The 26,192-nt window shown below is 45.6% G+C and overlaps 1 protein-coding gene across 2 annotated transcripts in view; it reads left to right on the plus strand.

The window, feature by feature from the left end:
• The window catches only part of VIPR1 (vasoactive intestinal peptide receptor 1), a 174,461-nt gene that overhangs the window by 78,621 nt on the left and 69,648 nt on the right, over positions 1-26,192 (plus strand). For both annotated transcript variants that reach the window (XM_054016641.1, XM_054016642.1), the window contains exon 3: positions 14,728-14,835. In XM_054016641.1, the coding sequence (XP_053872616.1) occupies positions 14,728-14,835 (108 nt within the window). The remainder of the gene's footprint in view (positions 1-14,727; positions 14,836-26,192) is intronic.

Consider the following 26,192-nt stretch of genomic DNA (forward strand, 5'->3'; position numbering starts at 1 on the left):
AAGGTCATGAAATTTCTAGCCTGGCCATTTATATGCCATAGGAAGCAATGCATATTTAGTAGGGGCCAGTAGAAACATTTCTTAAGGATGACACTTTGATTTCTTGTATGCTGATAAATCTATATATTAGGTAGGCTATAACCCTACTAAAATGTCCTACGCTTGGGTAACCAATTGTTATCGATCTCGTCTTAAGGTGGATGGCCCCTTGAAGGAGAATCAGGGTCCAATCTATTCGTGATGGGCTTCTTTAAGGAGAACAAGTCAACATGGCCCACTTGCAAATAATTAACTGCTGGGGTGGCTGGCTGGCAGCTAATTGACTGACGAGTGCCTGGACCTGATAGAAGGCTACCACCGCTCTGTTGGAGGACTGTGCTCCAAAAGAGAGGAGGCTTCTAAGGAGAGGAGCTCCCAGAGGAGCTAACAGGAAGAGGGTGTCCACGTGATGTCCCAGCCAACAGGTGAAAGGAGAGAGTAAAACGGAGTCAGCTGGGGAGAAGCTGACTGAGGGTTAGAGCTGGCCTGAAGCATAATCCAGCTCCAGAAGGAGGGCGGGGGAGTCCCAAACCTGGGGAGGAGGCTCGTTGGCCTTAGCCCCAGGGTTAGAAGATGGAACGATGGGTTTGTGTTCCCTCAACTGAGCCTGGGGCTAGCTGGCTCAGGTCAGTTAATGAGCCCAGCTGAGCCGCAGCAGAATCGCCTGATTGGCCGGCCTACCCTGTTGGCTGCAAGGAGCCAACAGGCCTGCTTTAAGCTCAACAGCAGTGTCAGGTCGCCGGCTGCTCAATGCATACACCTGCGATGTCTCCTGTATCTGCCTTGTTCCCAGCCTTGTTCCAGACCTGCTCCTATCTCACTCCGATCTGCTCCAGCCCTGCTCCCTGGCCTGGCTTCTGACTCCGGCTCTGATCCTTGGCTTGTCTTCTGCTTCCTGTTCTGGCTCTAAGCACTAGGCCAGAGTGCCCGCATCCCAGTCCATGACAAAGGGCTGGACTTGAGGAGCTAATACTGAGATAATAAATGAGACCCACACAAAGGGGTAGCTTATTCTCAGGAGCCAGGTCGGAGTAAATGTTTGCAGGCACCAAGAGGGAGCCAAGAGCTGCCTAGCTGTAAGGCCGTGCAGGACCACAACAGGGCATGCTGGAGGCTGATGCCTGATCATAGGTCCCTTCTGTCCTTAAAATCTATTCATTAGAATGATGTTGACTAAAGGCTTAGTCCAGCATTTGCAGGGGCAGCTAGAGATTTTGCATGTCTCCGTTTTTGTGTGTCCAGCATGACAATTTAGCAAGGCCCGCTTTCTCCAAAAGCGCCTGAGCACCCTTGATCAGCCTCCCCAAGGCGGCGCGGATGGGCTGGCTGGGGGAGGCTGACCCCCCTAACCCTGCCCCCTCTGCCCGAGGCCCCGCCCCTTCCAGTAGCCCGGAGTCGGGCCCCCGTACCCTAGGGTTACCATATTTCAGCAAGCAAAAAAGAGGACGGGAGGAGCCCCGCCCTAGCCCCGCCCCTCCCACTTCCCGCCCCCCCAGAACCCCCAACCCTCCCCCCGTTCCTTGTCCCCTGACTGCCCCCTCCTGGGACCCCTGCCCCTAACTGCCCCCCAGGACTCCACTCCCTATCTAAGCCTCCCTGCCTCTTGTCCCCTGACTGCCCCAACCCTTATCCACACCCCCACCCCCAGACAGACCCCTGCGACTCCCACACCCCATCCAACCACTCCCCACCCCCTGACAGGCCCCCCCAGAACTCCCAACCCATCTAAACCCCTCTGCTCCCTGTCCCCTGACTGCTCCGATCCCTCTCCCCACTCCTGCCCCCTGACAGCTCCCCCCCAGAACTCCCAGCTCCCCACCCCCCTGCTCCTTGTCCCCTGACTGCCCCCTCCTGGGACCCCTGCTCCTAACTGCCCTCCAGAACCCCAACCCCTACCTAAGACTCCCTGTTCCTTGTCCCCTAACTGCCCCCTCCTAAGACCCCCCCCCAACTGCCCCCCAGGACCCTACCCCCTACCTGTACCCTGACTGCCCAAAACTTTCTCCACTCCCCCCAAAAAGCCCCCCCCCCCGTTTCTTGACTGCCACCTCCAGAACCTTCCTGCCCCCTGGCCCCCTTACCCTGCTGCTCAGAACAGGGTGTTGGGCTCTGTGCGAGCCGGACACGTGGCTGAGCTCCCCAGCACAACAAAACCCGGTCCCTGGCCCTGCACAACAAAACCCGGTCCCTGGCCCGGACCGGGCTGCAGGGGAGAGCTGCCCTTGTATCAGCACAAAGTGCTCTCGCTCCCGTTTTGCTACGCTGCATGGCAGAAACCGCTCCCAGTTGCAAAAGGGGAGGGCTGCACTTTGTGCTGATACACTTGCTCAGAATGCAGGGCGGATCCGGCTCCTCTACAGCTGCTATGGAGTCCAGCCCGGGACTTTCCTGCAGCCCTCCCAGCCGCTCGCTCTGCTCTGCCGGGGGAGGGGGGAAATCCCGGACATTGTGAGTGCTTTACAAATTCCCCCCGGACGCTATTTTTAGTACAAAAAGGAGGACATGTCCGGGTAAATCCGGACGAATGGTAACCCTACCGTACCCGTAAGTCTTCTATGTTACTTTCACCCCTGGAGGCACCCCAAATCTCTAGCCACTCCTGAAAACATTGGCCTTGTCAACCTGAATCAGAAGGGTGTAAACTGCATGCTTCAGCTTGCTCAATCGATAGGGCTGCTTTTAGGGAACTGAGGTGGACGAATTCTCCCATGGGGATGTATCACAATGACCTGGAAAGAAAAGGGTGGTCTGAACAAAGAAATGGGGAAACATGAAACTCTGAGTCCTATACTTCCTGTCTGCCTGTCTCTCTTTATTCGCGTACGTCTCCACAGCAGCAGCGCCTTCCCTCTGTAACGTTAGACCAGAACTTACTGGCCTTCTGAGCCCCATATGACAATCTTCAGAAGTTCAGGAGCTGTGGGTTGGAGCTTCAGCCCTGCTCCTGCTGAAACCCCGAGCCCTGGAGGGGCCCCCCACAGGGCTGAAGCCCCAAGACCCCCTCCCCGCTGGGCAGAAGCCTCAAGACCCCCCTTCATGCTAGGTAGAAGCCCCTACCACACCACACCACTGCAAGGCAGAGGTCCTGAGCTTTTCCCTCCCACCCCCAGCCTGGTAGGTGGAGAATGGGGGCACATTAAAGCCCCACTTTAATGGTAAAAGAGCCACAGTCTGGCCACCCCTGGACCAGAGGACAAGCATGCTCAAAAATACCCTCCTGCATTTCGCCCCATTCTCAGTCTTGATTTCTCCTGTTACAACAGAAGCCACTAAGACAAACTGAAAAGAGCAGGATTGGATAATCTGATGGCTACTAATGTCCATTGGCAACTATGTGTATTAGGGAAATGGGCTGAGGCTAATCAGATCCCCAAGCATTCGGGTTGGGCATCTAACTCCCATTGATTTAAATGAGGGTGAGGCTGCATTTCACCCACAGGGCCTCAACTGATTGCAGCCTCCAGAAGGAATTCTTCACCCCAGTGCACCTCCCCCACACCATCACTGGAATAGACAGGGGTGCACCATTTATCCCTTTTTCTGAGGCGTCTGGTAATAGCCCTAGCTAGAGGCAGAATGCAGGAGTAGAGGGGTCTGTGCTCTGATTCAATGTGACAGCTCCTTTGTACCTTATGCATAGACCATACCTGCTGTAAGCTCAGATTTGAAGTTCGGTTGGTTGGTTTGGTTGGCACATCTATATAAAGAAACCATCAGGATCAAGCAACTTGATCTTTTCCTCCATGGTCCTTTGCTTGGCCCGTTGTTTGCGCAACCCTTGTGAGAATGTTAAACAGGTGTGCCTGCAATCACCCCTTTAGGTAAAAACAACGAGGAGTCCTTGTGGCACCTTAGAGACTAACAAATTTATTTGGGCATAAGCTTTCATGGGCTAAAACCCACCTCATCAGATGCATGGAGTGGAAAATACAGAGGCAGGTATAAATCTGTCTGGGGATTGGTCCTGCTTTGAGCAGGGGGTTGGACTAGATGACCTCCTGAGGTCCCTTCCAACCCTGATATTCTATGATATTCTGTGAAATACACAGCACATGAAAAGATGGGAGTTGTCTTATTAAGTGCGGGGTCAGTGCTAACGAGCCAATTCAATTAAGATGGAAGTGAGCTATTCTCAACAGCTGACAAGAACGGGTGAATACCAAGGGAGGAAAAATAACTTTTGTAGTGCTAATGAGGCCAATGTAATCAAGGTGTAATCTTGTCAACTGTTGAGAATAGCCCACTTCCACCTTAATTGAATTGGCTCGTTAGCACTGACCCCCCACTTGGTAAGGCAACTCCCTTCTCTTCATGTGTCAGTATAATAATGCCTGCAGCTGTAATTTGCACTCCATGCATCTGATGAAGTGGGTTTTAGCCCACAAAAGCTTATGCCCAAATAAATTTGTTAGCCTCTAACGTGCCACAAGGACTCCTCGTTGTTTTTGCTGATACGGACTAACACGGCTACCCCTCTGACCCCTTTTTGTGTGCACTAGAAAGGCTGGCTCGGATGTGTTGTGTGTGTCCTTAGAATAGGAACAAGTCAGACAATGAAAAATCAGCCCTACTCTCAATAATGCCATTGCTAACGCTCTCCAAAGCATGGCACTGCACCTCTATGCCAGGCTGGCTTTGCCAATACGCCATGGTGCACAACAGTTCTTTCCCAGGGGTCCAGCTGGCCCACATGCTTAGGGTGTAACTGATCGCCATATTTGGGTTTGGGAAGGAATTTTCCCCTGCCTCAGATTGTCAGGAACTCTGGGGGGTTTTCTCCTTCCTCTGCAGCAGGGGGCACAGGTCACTTGCAGGTTTAAACTAGTGGAAATGGTGAATTCTTTGTAACTTGAAGTCTTTAAACCATGATTTGAAGACTTCAGTAACTCAGGCAGAGGTTAAGGGTCTATTACAGGAGTGGATGGGTGAGGTTCTGTGGCCTGCAATGTGCAGGAGGTCAGACTAGATGATCATGATGGTCCCTTCTGGCCTTAAAGTCTATGAGTCTAACTCCACCTTGCTTTGCTAAGAGGCAGTAACTTGCATTGTTGATACAGAAGAGCAAGTCAGCTGAGCTTTCAGTGGAGAATTAGGCTATTCATTCTATGAGGAGCCAGGACTCCCAAGTTCTGCTCAGAGCTCCACCATTACCTTGTCGTGCCCCTTTGGCATACGCTAGATTTTTTTTCAGACATAAGAACCTAATGTTGGAAATCTGGATAAACTGCCTGATTTTCAGACCGTGACTCCCAGCAAAGTCAATGGGAGCTGGTAGATACTCAGAGCTTTTGAAAATGATCCGTGAAGGTGATTGGGTGAGAGTTGAGAAGCCTAACTTTGGGCAACTTTTTTTGTGTCTGTGTGTGTGCAAATCTTGGCCTTTAGCGTCGACATCTCTTTGCTTCAGATCACCCATTTCTAAATTAGGTGCAAACACTGACCTTGCAGGAATGTTTTAAGGCTTAATTCATTAAAAATGACCTGCAATGGTGGGGAAAATACCATTTTTTTTAATCTTTGCTCTGATATATAAAGAAAGTCTGAAAGAGAGTTGATTTCTCCACTTGTTTCTTAGCAGTTCAGGTCTTGTCTACCCTGCTTTTCTTGGAAGACTCAATTGACGATAGGGAAACTCATGGAATCCTAATGTGTAAAAAGTATCCACTGAAAACAGGATGGGCTGGGGGCACTAATCTGTTTACAGCTATCTGGCTTTGTCTTTCTCTTAATGCATGTTTACCTCAAATGCCTGAAAGACAGTTGGGAGAAAAGATCTCTTTGTTAAAGAGTCAACACCCTCTCCGTGAAGAACCTGCAACTCTCCCTCTTCAGTTCTCTGGTCTTGCACAGAGACCACCATAAAAAACAAGGAAGAGAAAACGTGAAGTTCTTGATATTACTCAGGTGAAAAATAAAATCAAGCTATCTTTATGCATTATAAAGAAGCAAAAGTCTTCTATTTCTTTTCCTTTGCAGTGTTTGTAAAGTGCCTTGGGAACTTCTGATGAAAGCTGTTGCAGAGATGCAAATCAAAACCATTTTTTATTAGTAAGTGTTGCTTACACATAAAGTGAAAAAATCAATGTCTGGCTGAATTGAGGGGAAGCATGATAACGCACTGTCTAAGAAAGCGTCCTATAATTAAGATCAGTCTGGGAATCCTTTCCGCTTGCTCTAAGTGGCTGAGTTAATTTCCTGCAGAATGTGGATGTCAGAGGTGGCTTGGAAGAAGAAATAATTAGTATGTTCATGCTGCGAAGAGCTAATTATTGGTGGAAGCAAAGCACTGTAGTAGCTGGTACCTTACATAGTCTAATGGCTTTCTTGTTTTCCTGTGGCAGATCACTTTCCCTGCCGCATCCCTCTATTGCCTGTAGCACCGGGGTGATGCGAGCCAACGTGACAGGCGAAAGCACACGAAGGGAATGTGAGGCCATGCAGAGTTGAAATGCAAACCTCTGGACTGATGTATTTACTTGGGATCAGAGTTAGTGCCGATGAGATCAAAAGAATGATGAGAAATAGGCAGGGCAGGGGAGGTCGTCAGCCACTAGCCTTTATGCTGCATCCAGGGACACTGGAAACAATAGTGAAAATGGAAGTGAAGGGTTTGAATTTTGCTGTTTGGAGGAGGATGGGGGGTGATTTCAGCAAAGAACTGCTGCAAGCCAAGCTAGCCAAGGGCCAAGCCAGTTTGTCACAGAAGGCCAAAATAAACCCTAACCTGCAGCTCCCAGGTAGGAAACTGCAGAGCTGGCTAGGAAAGGGGAGCTCATGTACACAGATCTGGTGCTTGTACTGGGGTCTTATAGGACTAGGATGCCGGAGTGCTGATCCATTCTGGCCACTGTCTTGTTCTAGCTTTAGGAAGTCTTTACAATGTCAGGAGTCTGTGGTCCAAATTCACAGGGGCAGTCTAACTGCACCACTCAGGTGGGGCCCTCGTGCAGTGTCAGCCCTGGCTGAGTCATCTGCCCGGGCTGAACCCGGGATCTCAAACCACAAGTCTGTACAGCTTAAGCTAAAGGGCCAGGGCCATTCGTGCAGAAGCGCTAGCAGACTCGTATGCCTCTGTACGTGGTCTTGCCACTAGAGCGGGACAGAGAGTCCGTGTGTGTCAGTGCGGGTTACACAGAACCACCCTCACCCTCAACTGATGACTCAAAGGCTGCTTTGCACAGAGTGGTACAAGGCAGCAGGACTGTACCACTCAAGCGGCCCCTGTGTTTTTTTACCTCTCAAACATAGATCATAATTATTATGATGGTACATCCCTTCACAGTGAGGTCTCCATGGCACACCTCAGGTAGAGAGTGAGGCCGAACTTGGATTGTTCCAAACTCTTCCTATCTCCTGATGGCCCAAGGTGCTTTGGCCTCTTGCAATGAACTGCTATTAATTTCCTTTCACAGTTCCCGTTCCGCCATGTCACCTTTCTTCTCCTGTTAAAGAAGCTCAAGCCAAAGTTTTCAAACCTGGATCCTTCAAGTTAGGCCCCTGTATAAAAGTGTACTGACCCCCAAATGGGATCATTACCTGTAGCTCCCACTGATTTTACCAGGCTCTATTTTTACCGCCTGCAGAAAATTATATTAAGCACCTCTTTGCAGATGCCCCGCCCATCTGGGTGGAATTTGTAGGTGCCTGTGTAATGCTGACAAACCCTGGTTGTCGATGGGCAGGATCGAACCGGGGATCTCTGCAGCTTAATGCGTGAGCCTCTACAGCATGAGCTAAAAGCCAACTGGCTGTTAGCTAAGGCTGTAGAGCAAACTCATTTAACTCTCGCTGAGTGGTCTTGGTGCCACTAGATGGGACAGAACGCCACACCCAGGAGGTGTGTGTGTTATACTTGTTTGCAAATATATATATTTGCAGGCATCTCTTTTTAACAATGGGGCCCACGGTGGTTTTCTACTGGATGGTTTGACTGAATTAAAGTCTGACTTACAGCAGCAAGCACTTTGAGGCAGGGACCATCTTTCTGTTCTGTGTTTGTACAGCACCTAGCACAGTGGGGTCCTGGTCCATGACTGGGGATCTCAGGCACTACTGCAAAAGTCCACTATATGCCGAACTGTCTTTTAAAAATCCAATGATAAGGCAATGCAAGTAGGAATAATAATTTATAACCAGACTGGGCAAACCACTGGAGAATACACCAGAGGCAAAATTGCTGCAGTGATAACAAGGAATGTACTAAATGTGACACAACAGATCTTTGGCATCCCTGACTTCTATGGCTATTGATTCCATTGGGTAGTTGTGAAAACTGCCAGCTGATATCAAACCAGAGCTTATGTTACAGATAGTATAAATGTGTACCATGCTCATGACTGTATATCTTAGCCCCCTCCATAGGAGCTTAGTAAAATGCAACTTTCCTTTGGTGTCTAACCCACTAGCAGATATTGAGGAGTATATTGGAATCCAGGGGTACTAGAGAAATTGTATTACTATGGACTTGTCTATACAGAGACATAGTGCGTAGCAAGCTGGGGTGTGAATTTACAGCACACTAGTTTGCCATTCATTAACTGGCTGTTTGAACCCTGCTAATGGGCACTAAAAGTTCCCTAGTGCACTTTGACCTACTGCTGTTTGAAAGCACCCTAGGGAACTTTTAGTGCGCAGTAACAGGGTCCACATGGCCAGTTAGTGTGCAGCAAGCTGGCGCACTATAGATTTACACCCCTCTTGCTGTGCGCTACGTCTCCATGTAGAAGAGTCCTAGGTCTCAGAATAAACAATGATATAAAGAGCTAAATTCTTCCTTGATGTAAGTGCGTTGATTTCTATGGAGGCACACCGGGAATGACAACCCTCGTTCGGAAGCACTTACATGAGACCTAAGCACATGCTGAAGTGCTTTCTTGAATCAGTGTCTCAAATAGCTCCAACGGCCATGTGATACTGCCCACCCCGTCCCGTCTTCTTATACAAACCCATTAACATCACAGGACCATGCCCAACTTCTGTAGGTTATTTTCTGATGCTTCCTAGTTAAGCTCCATCTGTATATTTTTAAATGCAGACATTTCTCAAACAGTCATTTATCGGGTTTAATCTGCCCGGTATGTAAACCAGAGCAAAAGACTGTGCCCTGTATGAATTGACATGTGTGTTGTCTAATTTTTTAGCCTATTAAAAATAAATAAAGACCACACCAGAGAGCTAGAGAGAGAAACTTTCTGCTGGAATATGATATCAAGTTGCATACCTTACCATGAGCGACTTAAGGAGCTCAAGCTACTTATCTTATCAAACGGAAGGTTGAGGCACCATCTATATGCAATCACGCAGAGGGAAGGTATCTGACTGTAGGGGACCGTTCGTCTAAGAGTTTGTGTACACTGGCAAGTGAAAGACAAAACTTTTGTTGTTCAGAGGTGTTAAAAAAAAAAAAAAAAACATACACCCCCGAAAGATAAGTCTTGCAGGACAAGCGGGGTGGGGGGGGGGAACAGTGCTTTGTCAGCAGGAGCGCTTTCATAGAATATTAGGGTTGGAAGGAACCTTAGGAGGTCATCTAGTCCAACCCACGGCTCAAAGCAGGACCAATCCCCAGACAGATTTTGGCCCCAGATCCCTAAATGGCCCCCTCAAGGATTGAACTCATAACCCTAAGTTTAGCATGCCAATGCTCAAACCACTGAGCTTTTTTGTCAGCAGGAGAGCTCTCTTCTGCCGACAAACAGCGATTACACTGCGCCTTTTAGCGGCACGGCTGTAGTGGTGCAGCCATGTCACTAAAAGCTGCATAGTGTAGACATAGCCTTGAGACAAAGGCATAACGGATAAAGGCATAACAAGATCCAATGGCTGCAAGTTGGTGTTAGAACATTTTAAATAAGATGCAACTTTTTAACAGTCACATCACTTTTATAGACTAGAGTAGTTAATCATTGGAACAGATTATATGGGGATGTGGTAAATTCTCCATCGCATGGAGCATTTAAATTATTACTTATTTGTTTTACCGTAGCACCTAGGATCCCCAGTCATGGAACAAAACCCCATTGTGCTAGGCCCTGTGTCAATAGTTGATGTCTTTCTCCAAGTTATGCCTTAGTTTTCAATCACAAGTTATTGGGACTCTTAAACTTTAAGGCCAGAAGGGACCATCATGATCATCTAGTCTCACCTCCTGCATGCTGCAGGCCACAGAATCTCACCCACCCACTCCTGTAATAGGCCCATAACCTCTGGGTAAGTTACTGAAGTCCTCAAATCTTTTGAGACTTCAGGTTACAGAGAATCCACCATTTACTCTAGTTCAAACCAGCAAGTGACCCGTGCCCCACGTTGCAGAGGAAAGTGAAAAACCCCCAGGGTCTCTGCCATTGTGACCTGGAGGAAAATTCCTTTCCAATCCCAAATATGGTGATCGGTTAAACCCTGAGAATGTGGGCAAGACCCATCAGCCAGACACCTTGGAAAGAATGGTCTCTAATAACTCAAAGCCCTGCCCATCTTGTGTCTCATCTCCAACTGTTGGAGATATTTGCTAATAGTAGTCATGGATGGGCCATTTGCCATTGTAGGCAACTTCATCATTCCAACCCCTCCATAAATTTATCAAGATCAGTCTTAAAACAAGTTAGATTTTCTGCCCCCACTACTCCCCTTGGAAGGCTGTTCCAAATTAACCTCTGATGGTTAGAAACCTTTATCTAATTTCAAACCTAACCTTATTGACGGCCAGTTTTTATCCATTTGTTCTTGTGCCAAAATTGGCCCTTAACTTAAATAACTCCTCTCCCTTCCTGGTGTTTATCTGTCTGATGTATTTATAGTGTGCATTTACATAGTCAGAAGGAATGTTTCCCTCCCCTACAGGAATCACTAGATGAAATTCCCTCACCACTGTTTTGCCAGGGGTCAGACAAGATGATCGTAGTGGTTTCATTTGACCTTCAAGCTATGAAAGAGTTTTGTCAGCACGAATTTAATAGGGTCACATTATTCATGAAAGGTGAAGCCGTGGCTGACGGATGCAAATAACCTCCAGCAAGTGCTGATAAAACCTTTGCATCTCCCCAGCATGAAGTGTGTACGTGCCACACGTGTGGCAGGGGAAAAAAAAAACAATTTTAGCGGTAAACCTTGTTTAGCAACATTTGATTAACACATAAGTAGAGTAATGAAAATAAGTAGGTTCCATCACCTCCTTGTATAGATTGGCTCCCAAATGGCCTGATCCAGAGCTCATTGAAGTCAAAAGATGTCTCCCCATTGGCTTTAGTGGGCTTTGGGGCAAATATTATCACAAGTCCCCCTGGACAGACTTTGGAGGAGGAGAGAAGAGATTTTAAAACCTCTAGAAATTGCCTAAAACAACTTTTCCATGCATAACAATATTATGGATCTGCAGTCCATCATCTCCAAGATCTTGCCAGGTGAAAGCCTTGTGCTGTGTATCCCATAGGGGAGATTGGAAATCTTTCCAAGGGGTCTTAGCACCAGTTTCTAGCCCTGACGGCTTACGGGCTGTCGCTGGTGCAGAACTCCTTCCTTAGAGGTTTTTAAGGTCAGGCTTGACAAAGCCCTGGCTGGGATGATTTAGTTGGGAATTGGTCCTGCTTTGAGCAGGGGGTTGGACTAGATGACCTCCTGAGGTCCCTTCCAACCCTGATATTCTATGATTCTATGAACTGAACACAACGCTGCAGTCCTCAGATCACTATTCTTGGGCAAAATTCTTTCTTGGGGAAAGAAGGAAACATTTTTTTCTGACAGGCTGTTTACATAAATTATAAGGCCAGAAGAGACCATTGTGATCATCTAGTCTGACCTCATGTACCACTTAGGCCGTAGGACTTCCCTGTATTAATTCCTGTTTGAACTAGAGCATATCTCTTTCGAAAAATATCTAGTCTTGATTTTAAAATGTCCAGTGGTGGAGAATCCACCACAACTCTTGGTAAGCTACCCTAGCTGTTAAAAATGTGCACCTTATTTCTAGTCTGAATTTGTCTAGCTTCAACTTCCAGCCATTGGATTTGTTTTACCTTCATCTTTTTACAAAAGCTTAATGCGCATTAGAAGCTGCTCAGAGGTTTGGAATGACAGAAGCAGTCCCAAGGGAGATGGGTTTGTGGACAGAGTACAAGTGAGGTGGTCAGATGTGTGATAAGTGCAAGCTATCACATGGATATCTATTATAGCTATATCTTGTCTCTGCATAGCTCGAAATCTGTTTACTGAAGGATGTAGGCATTGGTTCTTTCTGTGCCTTGCATTTCAAACAAGAACAAATGAACTGTAATGTAAGTATTAGATGTAGACATTTAAACTACGCTCAGAACAAAAGTGTTCTCTTTTAGGAAGCCATCCAGTACTTTCATTTGTATTTTATATTGGATTCCATCTTGGTCCAGAGCAGGGATATGCAACCTATGGCATACATGACAAAGGCGGCATGCGAGCTGATTTTCAGTGTCACTCACACTGCCCAGGTTCTGGTCACAGGTCCGGGGGGCTCTGCATTTTAATTTAATTTTAAATGAAGCTTCTTAAACATTTTAAAAACCTTATTTACTTTACATACAACAATAGTTTAGTTATATATTATAGACTTATAGAAAGAGACCTTCTAAAAACGTTAAAATGTATTACTGGCACAGGAAACCTTAAATTAGAGTGAATAAATGAAGACTCGGCACACCACTTCTGAAAGGTTGCCGACCCCTGGTCCAGAGTTTCAGATATGTCCCGTGGTTGCGAATACATTGTAAGTACCTAGGTTGATAGGCCCAGAGCTCTAGATGTTGAGAGATCCTGTTGTGAAACCATCTATTCTCCATGAATTCTGATGTCTTTATCTTTGGCCCTACTGGTCACAACTTCGTGGGAATTAAATATGAGCCTCTGAGAACTGAGCTTTGTAGCTAATGTTAAAAGTTGGAAAATTGTATTTTAATTAATCTAAAAGCGGAGGTTACAAGAAGAAGATATTCTGAGTTATTTTCTTTACAATCTCCAATAATCCCACTTCAAAGCTGCATTCGAAAATTTCCATTTACCCCAGTAAAAACAAAGATAAAGCTTTGATTATAACTTCCAAAGGGAGTTGAGGTTGCTTTTCGGCTTTCTGGTTGTTCAAAGCATTGTTGTTTGCTCTCTCCTTATTGATCTGAGGTATCAAAGGTGCTGATGCAGTCTTGGCAAATCGATTGTGGAGTTAGGCTCTTGGGTAGCATGAGTGAAAACATTTGGCCTGTTTCACATCAATAATATTTACTGAAGAAATATGCCTTGACAGTGGTTTTCTGAGTTTCTTTTACTATTCGAAATATGTTTTACTAAGCGCTTTTTTTCTTTACAATCCAGTTCCACCCTCTGGGACATTGGATTTAACCACAGCCTTTTCCTAGCCTTTGGGGAATTGTTCTGTGCCACATCATGGGTGACTCTTGAACAGGATTGCTAGAGGGAAATAGCTGCAGTATCTATCTATCTATTATTCACATTCTGTGTGGAATTCTAATATATTTTTTCATTCCAAATCAGAACAAAACGCGAACATTTTGAAATGTCCAGGAAAACAAAAATTTCAAAAAAGTTCAATTCAGGATCTTCGAGATATCTTGTTTCAATAGTGTCAAAACATTTACTTTAATTTAGTTTTGATATTTATATTAAAAATTAAATAACATCTATAAATTAAATGGTATAATAAACAGTATATAACATATTAAAACGATATTTTAATATAATCTATGTCAAAACAAATTGAGTTGAGTTGATCACATCAAAATTAAACATTTCCACATTGAAATGAAACAGTCTATCAAAATTTTGTTGAAATCGACTTATTCCCACAAAACATTTCAGTTTCAATGAAACTGCAGTAGCAATAGCGAAGTCCTAAATGGACTTCATGGAGTGTCTTGCGTGACTCTGTTTTGGGGGTTTAAAAAAATCTGCTGGGATATAATTTACTCCTTCCACTCAACGCATCCACTGCATCAACCATAATTTTGCACCTATGTGAGTGACAGTTTCAGTGGCATGAGGAATGGGGGAGTTAGAAAGGAACAGAAGCAGTCACATCTTGTACACAGGTTGGTGTGTTCAGATCAGGTACTTTAATTTGGAGGGGGAGCAAGAGATTTAATCTGAGAATCTCTAGTGTTTCCATCTATAAAATGCACCACTCACTATTAACCCAGATTTGTCTCAGTCCTACGCAGATTTGGCCTGTGTCTCCCTGTCAATTCCAGAAAATGTTTGATACCACAAATGCTGAATCTTGAAACTGAGGTTATTGAAAACCGTGTGTTTAAAGAACATAATCCCAAATTATTTCACTCTTTCCTCTCCATTTGTCAGAGTTAAATCCCTCATTCTGGGTCTTCGGCACATATTTTTAAAATCCCTTTTTGGTTTGCGTCTAAGATAAAGTGTAGTATTGTGAGCCAGCCTCCATTTAGAGCAGTATATAGTACACTAACATGGTAGTCTCAGGGATCTAAACAATCTTTTCCAGCTCTAACTTCTGTAATCCTCTGATCCAGGTTTGGGATTTGATTGAGAGAGTTGAAAAACTAGATAGAGCTGGTTGTTCGCAAGGTAGCCATGAATCATGCTCTGCATAGGGTTTCTCTGCGTGCTTTCCATACAACGCAGACAGAGCAGTCTCTGAATGTTGTAATATGGTCATCTCTTTCTCTTCTCTTTCTGTAGGTTGCGCAAGGATGTGGGACAACATAACCTGCTGGCCCTCAGCAGCAGTGGGAGAAGTTGTGGTGATCCCATGCCCAACATATTTTATCTTCTTCTCCAGTTCTCTGGGTAAGTGAAACTAGACAGTTCGTTTACTATAAATGTCACTTGGTATTTTCTATCTTGATTCACTCCACCTTCCTTCTGGTGAATGGTGATCATGCTATTGTTTGAAAATTAAAGTTGAAACACTCCGTGATGACTATTCAGAGGTAATGGACATGTGCTACTCCCCATTGACTTCAGCTGGAGTTGTGGGTGCTCAGCCCGTCTGAAAATGAGACATTGTAGCCAGTCAAGGGCTGTAATGCTTTAATCTAAGAAAGGTTATTGGTAACTGGGTGGATTTTAATAGCCAAGGACACACAGGAGGTCAGGCTAGGTGACCTCATGGTCCCTTCTGGCCTTAAATTCTATGATTCTTTATCAGTTAATAATAATGGAGATATCCTATCTCCTAGAACTGGAAGGGACCTTGAAAGGTCATCGAGTCCAGCCCCCTGCCTTCACTAGCAGGACCAAGTACTGATTTTGTCCCAACTCCCTAAGTGGCCCCCTCAAGGATTGAACTCACAGGCCAATGCTCAAACCACTGAGCTATCCCTCCCCCCTAGAAGTAGGTAAGTAGTTGAGTAACTAACCTACTTGACTACACCCTTGTATCTATCTCCTCACTGGTATGCCCAAATCCCCAGCCTACTGATATGGATTCACAGTTATTATTTTCCATTGTTTCTTTACATTACAGTAGAGACCAGAGACACCAGTCACAGTTGGCGCCCCATTTTGCTAGGTCCTATATAAAGCATACAAAGACAGAGTCCCCGCACCTTGCACTCCATGGATGGGATTATCACTGACCGTTGGCCTAACTCTGCTCCCATTGAAGTCAATGGGAGTTTAACCAGTGACTTCAATGAGAACAGAGTTCGGCCAATGCTGTTCACTTTGAAAATCCCACTCTGAGAAGTTGCATACAAAGTAGAAAAATGTTTTTTTCCCCCTTGGAAAATTTTGACAAAAATGGAAAAAAGTAGTTTCCCTCTAAATTTTCCACAAAAAATGTTGAGGGTTTTTTGTTTGGGTTTTTTGTTTGTTTTGTTTTGTTTTTTTGGTGGGGCTGGGGGGGGTGTTAAGTGAAAATTTGAAGACCAAAAATTCCATCCAAAACCTGAAAAACTTCAGTTCAGAAATGTTGCTGTAGTACTTCATGAGAGTTGTAGCTTGGGTACCTCATGCTCCCATTATCCTCTTGTGACCAGGGTCCCTGGTCACTCTTCATCTCCCATGATGCTCCACAATCTTCTCTCGTGGAGGGGAAGGCAATGTATCGTGTGAGTCCTTGGCAATAATGCATCATGGGAGATGTGGTCCAGCCAAGGAGCCTGGCCCAGAGAAGAGATGGGGGGACATGAGACAGTTGAATTACAACTTCCAGAAGACACTTCAGCAGCATATTCAAATCAAAATATTTCTGGTTCTGAAAGAAATATTTGGGCTTTAAGCATTTGTTTTTTGTTTTGTTTTGTTTTGTTTTTTGACTAAAGTCTTAATTCTCCACAGAAAGCAGATGCCTTTCATGAAACTTGTGTTTAATTGAAAACCAGCTTTCCATTGAAAAGCCCTTTTTCTGGAAAATTTTGAACCAGCCTGTGACAGAGTGGGAGTAGCTTACGGCTGGCTCACCACCGTGTCCTTTGTATGCATCCCCACCTGGGCCAAATAGGGAGATAATTGATTAGGTCTGTGTGATTAACTGGTTAACAAGCTTCAGGGTAGCAGCCGTGTTAGTCTGTATCCGCAAAAAGAACAGGAGTACTTGTGGCACCTTAGAGACTAACAAATTTATACTCAAATAAATGTGTTAGTCTCTAAGGTGCCACAAGTACTCCTGTTCTTTTCTTGTGGTTAACAAGCGTATTCAGCTCATCAGCTGGGGATTGTTAATTGGGAGACAGGGACGCTGGAAGGAAGGGCAAAAAAGACCAGAATCTCAGAGAGGTGAGACCTCCCTTCCCCTTTACCTCCCCACCCTGTGCCTAGCGGGTACGTTGAAACTTACGGAAAGCCTTACTGTGATGGGACATGAAGCTTCATAAGACATTATAAATAAAGTACACTCTGGTGAACTTACATAAGAAAGCACGAGGACTACCTGCAAAGAGGAATCCAGTGTATAGGAGCCGATCCTGTGACAAAGCCCTGACACAAAGGTTCGATAATTGAGTTGTATACATACTTGCAATTTCCCCTCCTCCCCCCCCCCCGATCATTGTAAACAAATGACGTAAGTGCCAACTGTCCCAGCTGCCCCTCAGGCGGTTAACAGGCTGATTTCTCAGAGACACTGTGGCAGGGAGGAGAGATTTGAAGGAGGAGTGGCCTGCCAGGTTGGGCATTCCTGTGTGAGGGCCGGTGTGTGGAAGAAGGCATGGTGGGAGTTGTTAGTGCACAAAGTTGACAAATGAGCAGCTATGATTGGCACCATTGCTGGTGCCGAGGAAGTGTGAGGAGGATGCAGTGAGAGACAAGAGTGGACAGGTAGAGTTGATGATGGGCCTTGAAGATGAGGACGAGAAACATGACCTTGATGCAATGAAACTTGGGAGCCTCTGCAGGGGCTCAAAGAAGGTGATGTGGTTGGAGCAACACATAGGCCAGATCATCTTAGCAGCTGTAGTTTATATGGATTAGAGGCTGGTGGGTGATATACATACAATCACTGAGCCAGATTCTGCTACTCTGAATTCTGCTCTCTGTTTCTCTGGGGACTGCACTGACATTTGTGTGCAGAACTGGGCCACTGTTTCCAAACAAGAATAGTTCAAGGAATGCTGTAACTGCAGCAACCATTTGCAAAGATTTTTTCCCCCCGCTATCTGGGGACTTAGATGTCATGGTGGTGGGCTCCTGTATAAGAACTTATATTGTCAGAGAGATCTGTACTTCTCTAGATATAATTTCAAGATGGCACCAGCTATTGATTTGGAAGAAGGGTCAAGTAGATGCTGGGATACTGCACCGTTGGATGCTAATTTAAGGACATGCATAAATAGGTGGGGAAATTCCCGATTTCCATTAACTAACTCATATGTCTGTGTTTTGGGGTAACGGGACTTCTCTGGATCCAACTCTGCCTGGATGCAATATAAATGTCATTGCATCACTAGGACAACTTCTCTCTACTGAAGGGAAATGAATGTATTGATATTCACTCGGTAGGCATTCACCAACTATCTATCTCTGGTACTTACGTGATCCCCATGACTCTAATATCCGAGTGCCTCACAATCTTTAATGTATTTATCCTCACAACACCACTGGGAGGTTGGGCAGTGTTCAGGAGCGGCGCCAGGGTTTTTGGTGCCCTAGGTGGGGGTCCTTCCGTGCTCCCAGTCGTCGTCGGCAATTCTGCGGCGGGGGGGTCCTTCCGCGCTCCCAGTCTTCAGGGCACTTCGGCAGCAGGTCCCGGAGCGAGTGAAGGACCCGCCGCAGAATTGCTGCCGAAAACCCGGAGCGCGGAAGGACCCCCCCGCCGCCGAATTGCCCCTCCCCCCCAAATTCTGGTGCCCTAGGCAACCGCCTAGGTCACCTAAATGGAAGCGCCGGCCCTGGCAGTGTTGTTATCACAGATAAGGAAGTGAGCCACAGAGAAGCTATGTGACATGCCATAGCGGGAAGTCTGTGGCAGATCAGGCACTTGGACCCACATTTCCCAAGTAACAAGGAATACCCTAACCACTAGATCATACTTCATCTTTTCTCTCCTCTGGGAAAAACTACTCTAGATTAGTGACCCAAAATGGCTTTCAGTAAAACCCTCTAGTATTACAATTATGCCATGAAAATTAAATCAGCGTATGTAATAAAATCTTTGTTACACAAGACAATCTGGGCCTCTAGTTAATTAATTATCTGATGTATAAAACAGACAAGCTTCCGTTGTATGTAATAAAATCTCTTTTATATCAGACAGAAAATTTGGCCCCCAGCAGAGGTGATAACCTGACAAGTAATAAGCACAAGAAGGCCAAAAGAGAAAGTGGGTTAAGTCACTGGTCTAGCAGTTCTGGAAAGCTGACTTTAAATCTTGACTTGTGGGCAAAGTAATAGAGTCTGCTAGTTGCATTGTTGTTGATTATTTTCATTACAGGAGCCCCTGCAGGCCTCATTTGAGATGATGAGTTATGCTGGAGGTTGCACATACATTTATTAAGTGACAGTCCCTGGTATTAAAGGCATACAGTCTAAATAGACAAGACAGACTAAGGGTGGGAGAAAGGAAGCAATATTATCCCCATTTTACAGGTGGTTAACTGACGAAAAGATTAAATGACTTGCCCAAGATCACAAAGGAATCCTGTAGCAGAACCAGGAATTGAATGCATATCTCCTGAGTCCAGGTGTGTTGTGAAGCTAAATTTGTTGTGGATGATTGTGAAGCACTCACAGCACAGTGACGAGCGCTACAGAAAAGCCAATGCGGAAATTAATAACTTGGTAGCATTTTATGTCCGTTCTGGAATCCCTTTGCAGCGATATGAATGCTAACACAAGGTGCAGGGCAGTGGAAAATCAAAGCCATCTGTGTTTATAGTTAGAGTGGAAATACTAGGAAGCAAAGATTTAGTGCATGAAATTTCCTCCTTGATAAAGCAATGTTTTCTTCCAGTGTCTCATATCCTGACTTGTGGCAGATAAAAGATGGAAACCATAAAATGCCTCGCACTGCGTTTATCTCATCTGACACTAAGGTCTTAACGCCATTCACAAATTCAGTAGAGCTTCATTATTTCATGACATTCATCATTAGCGCTTGGAAAGGATGGACAAAAATATCATTTTTCACATTCCTGTATTAAAGAGCATTACTCACTTTCATTGCAATAGAATATTCTAGCTTTCTTTATGTCTGTAATCCAAAAGTCACTGACACCAACCACAAACTTCTTCATGCAGTTTCTCGAACAGGAAATCATCAGTGAGTCTGGCTACACTGGAATTACAGCTATCATTTCCAGCTTGAGGAAATGTACCCAGGGCCTCAGACAGGACACACACCAGGATGACAGCCCATCCCACCACTTGCGCCACAGAGAGACTTCTATTTTTAGCACGCTGGCACAATCAGAGCTAGCACAGGTAGGGCTACCCGAGCTGGGAATTACACCAATGAAGACATAGCCAATACTGTACATACTGCACACTGACTTCGGTATAACCACGTCACTCTGGGGTGTGAAAAATCCACACCCCTGAGCAGCGTAGTTGTACTGACCTTTAACCCCTGTTTAGACAGTGCTGTGTCGCTGGGAGAGCTTCTACCGCCCATATAGCTACCGCCTCTCACGGAGGTGGAGTAACTAAGCCGACGGCTTAGAGCATCTTCATGAACGCACTGCAGCAATACAGCTCCATCGGTGCAGCGGTGCCAATGCAGCATTTGTAGCGGAGACCTGCCCATCCTGGCTAATAACCATTGATCGACCTATGCTCCATGAACTTACCTAGTTCTTTTTTGAACCCTGTTATAGTCTTGGCCTTCACACCATCCTCTGACCAGGAGTTCCACAGGTTGACTGTGCATTGTGCAAAGAAATACTTCCTTTTGTTTGTTTTACACCTGCTGCCCACTAATTTCATTTGGTGACCCCTAGTTCTTGTGTGATGAGGAGTAAATAACACTTCCTTATTTACTTTCTCCACACCAGTCATGATTTTATAGACTCCTATCATATCCCCCTTAGTCGTATCTTTTCCAAGCTGAAAATTCTCAGTCTTTTTAATCTTTCCTCGTATGGCAACTGTTCCATACCCCTAATCATTTTTGTTTGTTACCCTTTTCTGAACCTTTTCAATTCTAATATATCTTTTTTGAGATGGGGCGACCACATCTGCACGCAGTATTCAAGATGTGGGCGTACCAGGGATTTATATAGAGGCAATATGACATTTTGTGTCTTATTATCTATCCCTTTCTTAATGATTCCCAACATTCTGTTAGCTTTTTTTTTTTTTTTTTACTGCTACTGCACATTGAGTGGATATTTTCAGAGAACTGTCCACAATGATGCCAAGATCTTTCTTGAGAGGTAACAGCTAATTTAGACCCCATCATTTTATATGTACAGTTGGGATTATGTTTTCCAATGTGCATTCACATTATACATTTTACATTACATGTGAACTGGGACTGGTGCCTCTTTCTAGGCATCCAGACACTTAAGCTCTGGAGCATTTCATAACCAGGGGAAGATGGGCGTTCGACTGCCTAAGTCACGGGTGGGGCCTGATCCAAGAAGCATGCTCACAGGCCCCCTACTGGATCAGTCCTTCAGGTGAGATCACACAAGCAATGGGGGGCAGGAAGTGGCGGAGAGCCTCCCTTATAACTTCTAGCCCAGTGATTAGAGTACTCACCTGGGATATGGGAGACACCCCCACCCCCCTGCACCTGATGGGGAGAAGGAATTTGAACTGGGATCTGCCACGTCTCCACTAAGTGCTCTTACCACTGGGCTATGTGTATTCTGATGTGATACTCATTTAGCTGTCTCCATGTTTATATGGAAATATACCTATCTCGTAGAGCTGGAAGGGACCCCAAAAGGTCATCAAGTCCAGCCCCCTGCCTTCACTAGCAGGACCAAGTACTGATTTTGCCCCAGATCCCTAAGTGGTCCCCTCAAGGATTGAACTCACAACCTAGACAAATTAGAAGATTGGGCCAAAAAAAACCTGATGAGGTTCAACAAGGACAAGTGCAGAGTCCTGCACTTAGGATGGAAGAATCCCATGCACTGCTACAGACTAGGGACCGAATGGCTAGGCAACATTCTGCAGAAAAGGACCTAGGGGTCACAGTGGACGAGAAGCTGGATACGAGTCAACAGTGTGCTCTTGTTGCCAAGAAGGCTAACGGCATTTTGGGTTGTATAAGTAGAGGCATTGCCAGCAGATCGAGGAACGTGATCGTTCCCCTTTATTCAACATTGGTGAGGCCTCATCTGGAATACTGTGTCCAGTTTTGGGCCTCACACTACAAGAAGGATGTGGGAAAAATGGGAAAGAGTCCAGCGGAGGGCAACAAAAATGATTAAGGGGCTGGAGCACATGACTTATGAGGAGAGGCTGAGGGAACTGGGATTGTTTAGTCTCCAGAAGAGAAGAATGAGGGGGGATTTGATAGCCGCCTTCAACTACCTGAAGGGGGGTTCCAAAGAGGATGGAGCTCGGCTGTTCTCAGTGGTGGCAGATGACAGAACAAGGAGCAATGGTCTCAAGTTGCAGTGGGGGAAGTCCAGGTTGGATATTAGGAAACACTATTTCACTAGGAGGGTGGTGAAGCACTGGAATGCATTACCTAGGGAGGTGGTGGAGTCTCCTTCCTTGGAGGTTTTTAAGGCCCGGCTTGACAAAGCCCTGGCTGGGATGATTTAGTTGGGAATTGGTCCTGCTTTGAGCAGGGGGTTGGACTAGATGACTCTTGAGGTCCCTTCCAACCCTGATATTCTATGATTCTATGATTCTAACCCTGGGTTTAGTAGGCCAATGCTTAAACCACTGAGCTATGTTCAAGCTGTTGCACTCTGGATAAGTAATGGAAGAGTCATAGGAGTAGCACGACGGGATCCTGAGTCTCCCACACCTGGGTGAGTTCTCTACCCATCCTACTGTAGAGTGATTTTCATGCTTTTGTCCTCTCTCTCTGTCTGTCATATGTTTCATTTGGGACAAACTAATACCTAACTCCTTATGTGCATTCAGGCCTAACTGTCTAGTATGTCTTCTTGGTTACCTTAGTTCCTCTTGCTAGTACCCTAAACTGACCTCTCTCCGTCTAAAAATACTATGCCTAAGTGATCTTTTCAGCTGCTTTTTGCTTGTACTGTATTGGCCCTCCAAGTCCTGTATATTATCATTCGCTCTAATGGTTTAGCTCTCTCAACTCACATTATCCTCTAGAGAGCCTCTTGGAGACTTCAGTCATGTCCCTTTCTCCCACTACAATAAATGCAATCCCTCTTTTTCCTCCTCCTCATTATAAGTATGCAGTGTCCCTCTTCTCTTATTCCTGCTGCTCATCCTTAGCCCTTTCCGATGATCTCATTGACCTTCCTGAAATATGGTGCTTCGCATTGACCATGAGTGATTCTAGGTCTTGGATCTGCATGGGGGGAGGGGAGAATTTTACCACTGGGGGAACCAGTAAATTAAAATTGGAATAATAGAGAGTGGAAAATAAAATAATTAATGCTATTAGCCAAACTGTTCATGGTAGCTCTCTCCATTATACAGGTGATCCCCAATATTCTTGGGTGAAGGTGGGGAACCACCAAGTGACAGGTTCTAGAAAGCACAAACCAAGCAGTGAGAGCCAACGCGCTACCAATTTCACATCATATCTAGAAGTACTGTGTCCAGCGGGTGGTAGTTCCAGAGACAATGTCACAAGAAGGTGACCAGTCACATTGGTGACAGACCCATTGCACAAAGAAATATATTCTTTGCAAGAAAGAGAAATTACACCAGAAGGTATTTGGTAAATTGATTCTGGAGGCTAGCCTGATCTGTCATAGACAATCTGACCAGCAAACGCCACTTTGATGTGTTCTCTGACCCACCCTGAATTTTGCAAGATTACTCATTGCATTCTCACCAATGTGTTATGGCAGGTAACCTGTTAAATAGTGATCATTCCTCAAACATTTTCCTTGTACTGCCCCATAGTCTGTGCTGGTTTTGGTGTCTTGAGTAGGGCTGTTGATTAATTGCAGTTAACTCACGTGATTAACTGGTATGGATGCAGCTTGCTGTTCACTGGGGCATGTGACCGCACATATCCTACACACCAACACGAGTGGTGTAAAGTGTAGACATACCCCTAATGGTCATTGTATAGGAATAAGACCTTGTCTATGCTTTAAAAGTGCACCAGTGTAACTAAACGTCTACATTAGGGTTTGCACTGGTTTAATTAGATCCATGATTATTAATCAATGTCGTTACAGTGATGCATTTTTCTAGCATAGTTTATATCTACACTGCAACTGGGGGTGTGATATGCATGTGGACATTTGCACAATAGCTGTAATCTATCTAGCTTGCTAAAAATAGTAGTCAGGACATAGCTGTGTGAGCTGGTAGGATAGGTGGAAAACAAGAAGAGATGGGATTGGGTGAAGGAGATTTGAGATTGGGTCAGAGAACACCCCAAACTCCTATTTGCCTGGGATGTCTCTGCAACCAGGGGCAACTCTGCTCAAGGCACACACAAAATGAGAATGAGTAAAATTTTCAGAATGCCTATGGAGGGGAATCCACAAAGATGCTTAGGCATCTGATCCCAGCTTTATAATTCTCTCTCTCTGGCCCAATGACTGCTCCAGTGGGGATAAATACTTCAACAGTCACTGGGCCAGAAAGAGGGAAAGACACTAGTTCAGTGAGTAGGGCACCCACCTGGAAGGTGGGAGGTCCTGGGTCCAGACCCCCTGCTCCAATCCGTCTTTCATTACTTAGCCACAGTGGAACAACTTAATCAGGAGAGCGTGAGGAGCCCCACATCAGAATATCCCGTAGCTCAGTGCACCTCTTCAGAGAGGTAGGAGACCCCTGTTTAAGTGTTTTTTCCCCTGCTGGCAGAGAGGGGGGAAATGAACCTGGGTCTCCCACATCCCAGCTGAGTGCTTGACCCACTTCACCTCCTGCTATTTTTTGTGGTGTGAAGCAGGCACCTAACTCGTTCCCACAAGAAACCCATTAGGCACCTGAGCCATGTGACTTCAGGTGGTGGGTGTCCATTTGTGGACCACTAAGCAGAGCTAGGCACCTCCCTGCAGCCTGGACTTCGGAGCCTCTCTCCATGGGAGGTCTGGGGCTTAGCACGTACACCCCTGGGTGGCATCTCCCAGTGGCCAGCTTAGGCGGCTCCTCACCTAGCATGCTGCGTTGTGTGGGTTGCACACTTAGGCGCCTCTCTCTCTCTCTGTCCATAGGAGCCTAGGAGCTTAACTCACGCTGTGTGGATTGCAGCGTGTTCCTGTGATTCTCTAGGCACCTAAAATTTGATGCTGTGAAACTCAGCGTAAGCCCCTTTGTGGGTCTCACTCTAAGTGACTATGGCCAGGTCTACACTTAAAAGTTTTGCTGGCATAGATACGATGATCGGGAGTGTGAAAAAATCACCCCCATAGCTGACACAGCTATCACGGCACAATCCCCTGTGCCAACGCGGTTATACCCGCACCAAAGTCCATTTGCAGGCATAGTTTATGTAGTTCAGGGAGGTGGTTTCACTATGCTGGCAGAAGAACTCATTTTGCCAGTATAAGCTGGGTCTCCACTAGGGGGCTTTGCCACTATAGGTATACCGGCAAAGAGTTCGCCGTGGGGACTAGCCATTAGGCACCCAAGTCTCATGGAAGATCAGTGAGACTTGAGCCCCAAGCCAGTTAGGCCCTTTTGAAAATGTTACCCTCTATCTAAGGCTGTGTCCATACATGGAGATAGGGGTGTGATTCCCAGCTTGAGTAGACATACTTGTGCTAGTTTGGTGTAGCATGGGTAGCGGTGAGTGGTGGCACAGGCTAGCCGCCCCAATTAACACCCCACCTGAACCCCATAGGTACGTACTCAGCATGGCTAGATAGTGTCACCACTCCTAGGGAGGTGGTGGAATCTCCTTCCTTAAAGGTTTTTAAGATCAGGCTTGACAAAGCCCTGGCTGGGATGATTTAGTTGGGATTGGTCCTGCTTTGAGCAGGGGGTTGGACTAGATGACCTCCTGAGTTCCCTTCTAACCCTGATATTTTATGATTCTATGATTCCAACTGTAGACATCCCTTTGGGCCAAATTCTGCTGTCTTGCTGTCTTGTAACCCCAAGTAATTCCAGTCATGGCAGCAATTAATTCAGTTTTACACCAGTGTAACAGAAATCAGAATCTGGCCCTGTGGCTTTAAATTATCCCGGAGGGCAAAGAAAGTAGTTATTTGGCAGTGCTTTAAATTAGCAGAGACAGGAGGGCACAGACCTTACCTGAGAGAATCATAGACTTTTTAAATCCCAGTAGGTCACCTCTAAGATATGAAATATTTGTTTCGATGCTTCTTGTTAAATCTCTCCAAACCTTGCTGTACTGTTCTGCTTTGGGTTTCAAATAGATCTTTCCTCCATACTCCTTGATTTTTTTAGAATAGAAGTAACTGAAGAGCCTTATGAAATCTTTTTGTCATCCCTTTTTATTTGATGATATGCCAGGAGTCATTTTCAGTGCATTCAGCCCAGTTGTCCTGGGAGCCTGTCTTTAAGCCACACATCATATTATTTTGTGCTTCTTCGTAAGCACTTTTAAGCAAGCCTAGAATGATTGACAGGAAGTAATTAAAATCTGTCAAAACACACCTGCAGCATGGCACTTCTTT

This window comes from Malaclemys terrapin, chromosome 2 (genome assembly GCF_027887155.1).
Source record: "Malaclemys terrapin pileata isolate rMalTer1 chromosome 2, rMalTer1.hap1, whole genome shotgun sequence".
Taxonomy (NCBI): domain Eukaryota; kingdom Metazoa; phylum Chordata; order Testudines; family Emydidae; genus Malaclemys; species Malaclemys terrapin.